The 9,708-nt window shown below is 40.2% G+C and overlaps 1 protein-coding gene across 1 annotated transcript in view; it reads left to right on the forward strand.

Annotated features, from left to right (window-relative positions):
• LOC311119110 (AP-5 complex subunit zeta-1-like) overlaps positions 1-9,708 on the forward strand; it is a gene marked incomplete at its 5' end in the record, with an annotated part of 52,380 nt that overhangs the window by 41,404 nt on the left and 1,268 nt on the right. Inside the window, one exon of the mRNA XM_084193852.1 lies at positions 5,632-5,764. Coding sequence (XP_084049978.1) covers positions 5,632-5,764 — 133 coding nt within the window. The remainder of the gene's footprint in view (positions 1-5,631; positions 5,765-9,708) is intronic.

The following is a 9,708-nucleotide window of genomic DNA, read 5'->3' on the forward strand; positions in this document are numbered from 1 at the left end:
TCAGTACACAGATACACCGGTCAGTACACAGATACACTGCAGAGATACACCGGTCAGTACACACAGATACACCGGTCAGTACACACAGATACACCGGTCAGTACACACAGATACACCGGTCAGTACACACAGATACACCGGTCAGTACACACAGATACACCGGTCAGTACACACAGATACACCGGTCAGTACACACAGATACACTGGTCAGTACACAGATACACCGGTCAGTACACACAGATACACTGGTCAGTACACACAGATACACCAGTCAGTACACACAGATACACTGCAGAGATACTGTCACGGACGTTGAAGGACGGGTCAGACCAAGGCGCAGCGTGAAAGGCATACATGTTTATTATTCAAAATAATTGTATTATTGTCATGGGAAACATATGTTAACGTTGCCAAAGCAAGTGAAATAGATCATAAACTAAAGTAAAAACTGAACAGTAAATATTACACTCACAAAAGACATTTCAAATGTCATTATGTCTCGATACAGTGTTTAACTATTTGCACATCATTACAAGTACAAAAGGGAAATAAATAAACATAAATATGGGTTGTATTTATAATGGTGTTTGTTCTTCACTGGTTGCCCTTTTCTTGTGGCAACAGGTCACAAATCTTGCAGCTGTGATGGCACACTGTGGTATTTCACCCAGTAGATAAGGGAGTTTATCAAAATTGGGTTTGTTTTCGAATTCTTTGTGGGTCTGTGTAATCTGAGGGAAATATGTGTCTCTAATATGTATACATTTGGCAGGAGGTTAGGAAGTGCAGCTCAGTTTCCACCTCATTTTGTGGGCAGTGTGCACATAGCCTGTCTTCTCTTGAGAGCCAGGTCTGCCTACGGTGGCCTTTCTCAATAGCAAGGCTATGCTCACTGAGTCTGTACATAGTCAAAGCTTTCCTTAAGTTTGGGTCAGTCACAGTGGTCAGGTATTCTGCCACTGTGTACTCTCTGTTTAGGGCCAAATAGCATTCTAGTTTGCTCTGTTTTTTTGTTAATTCTTTCCAATGTGTCAATTAATTATCTTTGTTTTCTCATGATTTGGTTGGGTCTAATTGTGTTGTTGTCCTGGGGCTCTGTGGGGTCTGTTTGTGTTTGTGAACAGAGCCCCAGGACCAGCTTGCTTAGGGGACTCTTCTCCAGGATCATCTCTCTGTAGGTGATGGATTTGTTATGGAAGGTTTGGGAATCGCTTCCTTTTAGGTGGTTATAGAATTGAATGTCTTTGTTCTGTATTTTGATAATTAGTCGGTATCGACCTAATTCTGCTCTGCATGCGTTATTTGGTGCTTTACGTTGTACACTGAGGATGTTTTTGCAGAATTCTGCATGCAGAGTCTCAATGTGGTGTTTGTCCCATTTTGTGAATTCTTGGTTGGTCAGCGGACCCCAGACCTCACAACCATAAAGGGCAATGGGTTATATAACTGATTCAAGTATTTTTAGCCAGATCCTAATTGGTATGTCAAATTTGATGTTCCTTTTGATGGCGTAGAAGGCCCTTCTTGCCTTGTCTCTCAGATCGTTCACAGCTTTGTGGAAGTTACCTGTGGTGCTGATGTTTAGGCCAAGGTCGGTATCGTTTTTTGTGTGCTCTAGGGCAACGGTGTCTACAGTCGTGGTCAAAAGCTTTGAGAATGACACAAGTATTGGTCTTCACAAAGTTTGCTGCTTCAGTGTTTTTAGATATTTTTGTCAGATGTTACTATGGTATACTGAAGTATAATTACAAGCATTCCATAAGTGTCAAAGGCTTTTATTGACAATTACATTAAGTTTATGCGGTGACCCGATCCTGTAGGTTCATGCTCTACAACATTCGGAGAGTACGACCCTGCCTTACACAGGAAGCGGCACAGGTCCTAATCCAGGCACTTGTCATCTCCCGTCTGGATTACTGCAACTCGCTGTTGGCTGGGCTCCCTGCCTGTGCCATTAAACCCCTACAACTCATCCAGAATGCCGCAGCCCGTCTGGTGTTCAACCTTCCCAAGTTCTCTCACGTCACCCCCCTCCTCTGCACACTCCACTGGCTTCCAGTTGAAGCTCGCATCTACTACAAGACCATGGTGCTTGCCTACGGAGCTGTGAGGGGAATGGCACCTCCGTACCTTCAGGCTCTGATCAGTCCCTACACCCAAACGAGGGCACTGCGTTCATCCACCTCTGGCCTGCTGGCTCCCCTATCTCTGCGGAAGCAAAGTTCGCGCTCAGCCCAGTCAAAACTGTTCGCTGCTCTGGCACCCCAATGGTGGAACAAGCTCCCTCACGACGCCAGGACAGCGGAGTCACTCACCACCTTCCGGAGACATTTGAAACCCCACCTCTTTAAGGAATACCTGGGATAGGATAAAGTAATCCTTCTACCCCCCCCCCTTTACTCCAACCCCCCCCCCCCCCCCAAAAAAACACAAAAAAAAAAAACATTGTAAAGTGGTTATCCCACTGGCTATAAGGTGAATGCACCTATTTGTAAGTCGGATAAGAGCGTCTGCTAAATGACGTAAATGTATGCAAAGAGTCAATATACCCTTCTTTTTCAAGACCTCTGCAATCCGCCCTGGCATGCTGTCAATTAACTTCTGGGCCACATCCTGACTGATGGCAGCCCATTCTTGCATAATCAATGCTTGGAGTTTGTCAGAATTTGTGGGTTTTTGTTTGTCCACCCACCTCTTGAGGATTGACCACAAGTTCTCAATGGGATTAAGGTCTGGGGAGTTTCCTGGCCATGGACCCAAAATTGTGATGTTTTGTTCTCCGAGCTACTTAGTTATCACTTTTGCTTTATGGCAAGGTGCTCCATCATGCTGGAAAAGGCATTGGTCGTCACCAAACTGTTCTTGGATGGTTGGGAGAAGTTGCTCTTGGAGGATGTGTTGGTACCATTCTTTATTCAGGGCTGTGTTCTTAGGCAAAATTGTGAGTGAGCCCACTCCCTTGGCTGAGAAGCAACCCCACACATGAATGGTCTCAGGATGCTTTACTGTTGGCATGACACAGGACCGATGGTAGCGCTCACCTTGTCTTCTCCGGACAAGATTTTTTTCCGGATGCCCCAAACAATCTGAAAGGGGATTCATCAGAGAAAATGACTTTACCCCAGTCCTCAGCAGTCCAATCCCTGTACCTTTTGCAGAATATCAGTCTGTCCCTGATGTTTTTCCTGGAGAGAAGTGGCTTCCTCGCTGCCCTTCTTGACACCAGGCCATCCTCCAAAGGTCTTCGCCTCACTGTGCGTGCAGATGCATTCACACCTGCCTGCTGCCATTCCTGAGCAAGCTCTGCACTGGTGGTGCCCCGATCCCGCAGCTGAATCAACTTTAGGAGACGGTCCTGGCACTTGCTGGACTTTCTTGGGCACCCTGAAGCCTTTTTCACAACAATTGAACCTCTCTCCTTGAAGTTCTTGATGATCCGATAAATGGTTGATTAAGGTGCAATCTTACTAGCAGCAATATCCTTGCCTGTGAAGCCCTTTTTGTGCAAAGCAATGATGACGGCACGTGTTTCCTTGCAGGTAACCATGGTTAACAGAGGAAGAACAATGATTTCAAGCACCACCCTCCTTTTAAAGCTTCCAGTCTGTTATTCTAACTCAATCAGCATGACAGAGTGATCTCCAGCCTTGTCCTCATCAAGACTCTCACTGACATGATGTCAGCTGGTCCTTTTGTGGCAGGGCTGAAATGCAGTGGAAATGTTTTTGGGGAATTAAGTTCATTTTCATGGCAAAGATGGACTTTGCAATTAATTGCAATTCATCTGATCACTCTTCATAACAATCTGGAGTATATGCAAATTGCCATCATAAAAATTGAGGCAGCAGACTTTGTGAAAATTAGTATTTGTGTCATTCTCAAAACTTTTGACCATGACTGTAGATGGAATTTGTATTTGTGGTCCTGGCAACTGGACCTTTTTTGGAACACCATTATTTTTCAATTACTGAGATTTACTGTCAGGGCCCAGGCAGGACTAATCTGTGCCCCCGCACGTTGACTCTGTACCGGTACCACCTGTATATAGCCTCCCTACTGTTATTTTATTTTTTACTTATTTCACTGTAAGGTCTACACCTGTTGTATTCGGCGCATGTGGCAAATAACATTTGATTTGATTTGGAGTGTGTGGACAATCTCTCTGAGCTCCACCATTTCTCTCTCCAGCTCTGTGAATTTATCCCTCTCAATGATGGAGGAGCAGTGCAGTTGAGGGACCTGGGTGTGTTCAGTGCAGTTGAGGGACCTGGGTGTGTTCAGTGCAGTTGAGGGACCTGGGTGTGTTCAGTGCAGTTGAGGGACCTGGGTGTGTTCAGTGCTGGGGGGGGGGGGGTGACTATCCTTGTCTGCAGGACAGTTTGAAGAGGTGTGATCAGACTCGCTCTGGGTGGGGGAGTCGTCACCAAGAGAAAGCCTCCTGCCGTTCTCTCGCTGTGATCCTGTGGAAGTCCTTTCACCACTGCATCACCCTGCATCACCACTGTTCCATTCTTGTACAGGTTGACAGAGGCTGTCTCAGTCTCAGGGTCCTCGTTTTCCAGCATTCTGAAGTTCCACCCTCCTCCAATACTCTCTTAAAAGAGGGGTAGTGTGATCTCATAGCAGTGTGCCATGCCCAGGGGTAGTGTGATCTCATAGCAGTGTGCCATGCCCAGGGGTAGTGTGATCTTATAGCAGTGTGCCATGCCCAGGGGTAGTGTGATCTTATAGCAGTGTGCCATGCCCAGGGGTAGTGTGATCTTATAGCAGTGTGCCATGCCCAGGGATGGTCTGTGTGGAAGATTAGGTTAGTTGCGTTCCCATTTTTGTAGCAGTCAGCAGAAAGTGTCTCTGGATTGTCCATGAGGAGCTTCTCTTTGTACTCTTTCCGTGCCTTGTCATTTTTAATATCCAAGGGTTACTGTACTGTGGTGACCTCTGACCTGTTGGGCTCAGGGCCTTCACACCTCTGACTTCACAATTCACTGCTGATTTAATGTTGCAGCCGGGTCTGTTCTTTCCAAGCGAGCGAGGTAGCCTTTTAACTTTAGCATTCAGTCTTTTATAAAGTTAAATATCTAGAGATTATTGTAATGTTATTTTCCTTCTAGGCTGTCGGAGTAGCTTCAGACTGAATATTACTCAGTTCCAGGTTGGATGATATTTTCTGTTATGATTATTTTGCTGGTTGCTGGTTTGTCAGAAAGTTTGCTGGATAGTCTTGGTAATAAAAATCCTTCCAGAATCCTTCATGGTAATTTTGTCCAAAATCAGGTTGTAGGTTTTGAGTTGGAGTGAATGTTATGTGGTGGGTAGTACCCTGGATATGTCCTTGTAAAAAAATCATAGTTTATACAACCCTAAATATATCTTTAAAAACATGCTGAAGAATTCAGGAGCTCATCTGCTCATGAACTAACTCTGTCTCTGTCTCTCTCTCTCTCTCTCTCTCTCTGTCTCTGTCTGTCTCTGTCTCTCTCTGTCTCTGTGTCTCTGTGTCTCTGTCTCTCTGTGTCTCTGTCTCTCTGTGTCTCTGTCTCTCTGTGTCTCTCTGTCTCTGTCTCTCTCTCTGTCTCTCTCTCTGTCTCTCTGTGTCTCTGTCTCTCTCTCTCTCTCTTGTTGTCTCTCTAGAGTTTTTAGCCACCACTTGTTGAAGCTGTGTAAGCTCCACCCCTCTCTGGTTGTGGACCAATCACGGGAGCTGCTGGAGTTTGCTGGAACCACCACTAACATCCACAGCAAAGAAGACCTGTACACACATGTGGTGAGAACACACACACACTACTACACACAATATACTATACACACTATACTATACACACTATACTATACACACTATACTATACACACTATACTATACTATACACACTATACTATACACACTATACTATACACACTATACTATACACACTACAATACACACTATACTATACACACTATACTATACACACTATACTATACACACTATACTATACACACTATACACACTATACTATACACACTACTATACACACTAATATACACACTATACTATACACACTATACTATACACACTATACTATACACACTATACTATACACACTACACTCTTCTATACACACTATACTATACACACTACAATACACACTATACTATACACACTATACTATACTATACACACTATACTATACACACTATACTATACACACTATACTATACACACTATACTATACACACTATACACACTATACTATACACACTATACTATACACACTATACTATACTATACACACTATACTATACACACTATACTATACACACTATACTATACACACTATACTATACACACTACTATACACACTATACTATACCCACTATACTATACACACTATACTATACTATACACACTATACTATACACACTATACTATACACACTATGCTATACTATACACACTATACTATACACACTATACTATACACACTATAATATACACACTATACTATACACACTATACTATACACACTATACTATACACACTATACTATACACACTATACTATACTATACACACTATACTATACACACTACAATACACACTATACTATACACACTATACTATACACACTATACACACTATACTATACACACTACTATACACACTAATATACACACTATACTATACACACTATACTATACACACTATACTATACACACTACACTCTTCTATACACACTATACTATACACACTACAATACACACTATACTATACACACTATACTATACTATACACACTATACTATACACACTATACTATACACACTATACTATACACACTATACACACTATACTATACACACTATACTATACACACTATACTATACACACTATACTATACTATACACACTATACTATACACACTATACTATACACACTATACTATACACACTATACTATACACACTACTATACACACTATACTATACCCACTATACTATACACACTATACTATACTATACACACTATACTATACACACTATACTATACACACTATGCTATACTATACACACTATACTATACACACTATACTATACACACTATACTATACACACTATACTATACACACTATACTATACACACTATGCTATACACACTATACTATACACACTATACTATACTATACACACTATACTATACACACTATGCTATACTATACTATACACACTATACTATACACACTATGCTATACACACTATACTATACACACTATACTATACTATACACACTATACTATACACACTATACTATACACACTATACTATACACACTACACTCTTCTATACACACTATACTATACACACTATACTATACACACTACAATACACACTATACTATACACACTATACTATACACACTATAATATACACACTATAATATACACACTATACTATACACACTATACTATACTATACACACTATACTATACTATACACACTATACTATACACACTATACACACTATACTACACACACTATACTATATACACTATACTATACACACTATACTATACACACTACTATACACACTATACTATACACACTATACTATACACACTATACTATACACACTATACTATACACACTATACTATACTATACACACTATGCTATACTATACTATACTATACTATACACACTATACTATACACACTATACTATACACACTATACACACTACTATACTATACACACTATACTATACACACTATACTATACACAATATACTATACACACTGTACACACTATACACACTATACTATACACACTATACTATACACACTATACACACTGTACACACTATACACACTATACTATACACACTATACACACTATACTATACACACTACTATACTATACACACTATACTATACACACTATACACACTGTACACACTATACACACTACTATACACACTATACTATACACACTATAATATACACACTACTATACACACTATACTATACACACTATACTATACACACTACACTCTTCTATACACACTATACTATACACACTACTATACACACTATACTATACACACTATACTATACACACTATACTATACACTATACTATACACAATACTATACACACTATACTATACACACTATACTATACACACTACACTCTTCTATACACACTATACTATACACACTACAATACACACTATACTATACACACTATACTATACACACTATACTATACACACTATACTATACACACTATACTATACACACTATACACACTGTACACACTATACACACTACTATACACACTATACTATACACACTATAATATACACACTACTATACACACTATACTATACACACTATACTATACACACTACACTCTTTTATACACACTATACTATACACACTATACTATACACACTACTATACACACTATACTATACACACTATACTATACACACTACTATACACACTATACTATACACACACTACTATACACACTATACTATACACACTACACTCTTCTATACACACTATACTATACACACTATACTATACACACTCTTCTATACACACTATACTATACACACTATACTATACACACTATACTATACACACTATACTATACACACTATACTATACACACTATACTATACTATACACACTACTATACACACTATACTATACACACTATACTATACACACTATACTATACACACTATACTATACACACTATACTATACACACTATGCTATACACACTATACTATACACACTATACTATACACACTATACTATGCACACTATACTATGCACACTACTATACACACTATACTATACACACTATACTATACACACTATACTATACACACTATACTATACACACTATACTATACACACTATACTATACTATACACACTATACTATACTATACACACTATACTATACACACTATACTATACACACTATACTATACACACTATACTATACACACACTATACTACACACACTATACTATACTATACTATACACACTATACTACACACACTATACTACACACACTATACTATACACACTATACTATACTATATACACTATACTATACAAACACACACACAGTGAGAGAGACACATGGTGACAGTGTGTGTATCTTGTTAATTGTGTGTGGGTGCTAGGTGTGGGTGTGTATCTTGTTAACTGTGTGTGGGTGCTAGGTGTGGGTGTGTATCTTGTTAACTGTGTGTGGGTGCTAGGTGTGGGTGTGTTGATCTTGTTAACTGTGTGTGGGTGCTAGGTGTGGGTGTGTATCTTGTTAACTGTGTGGGTGCTAGGTGTGGGTGTGTATCTTGTTAACTGTGTGTGGGTGCTAGGTGTGGGTGTGTTGATCATGTTAACTGTGTGTGGGTGCTAGGTGTGGGTGTGTATCTTGTTAATTGTGTGTGGGTGCTAGGTGTGGGTGTGTATCTTGTTAACTGTGTGTGGGTGCTAGGTGTGGGTGTGTATCTTGTTAACTGTGTGTGGGTGCTAGGTGTGGGTGTGTTGATCTTGTTAACTGTGTGTGGGTGCTAGGTGTGGGTGTGTATCTTGTTAACTGTGTGGGTGCTAGGTGTGGGTGTGTATCTTGTTAACTGTGTGTGGGTGCTAGGTGTGGGTGTGTTGATCATGTTAACTGTGTGTGGGTGCTAGGTGTGGGTGTGTTGATCATGT

The sequence above is a fragment of the Coregonus lavaretus genome (assembly GCF_964263955.1).
Source record: "Coregonus lavaretus genome assembly, contig: HAP1_SCAFFOLD_3212, whole genome shotgun sequence".
Taxonomy (NCBI): Eukaryota; Metazoa; Chordata; class Actinopteri; order Salmoniformes; family Salmonidae; genus Coregonus; species Coregonus lavaretus.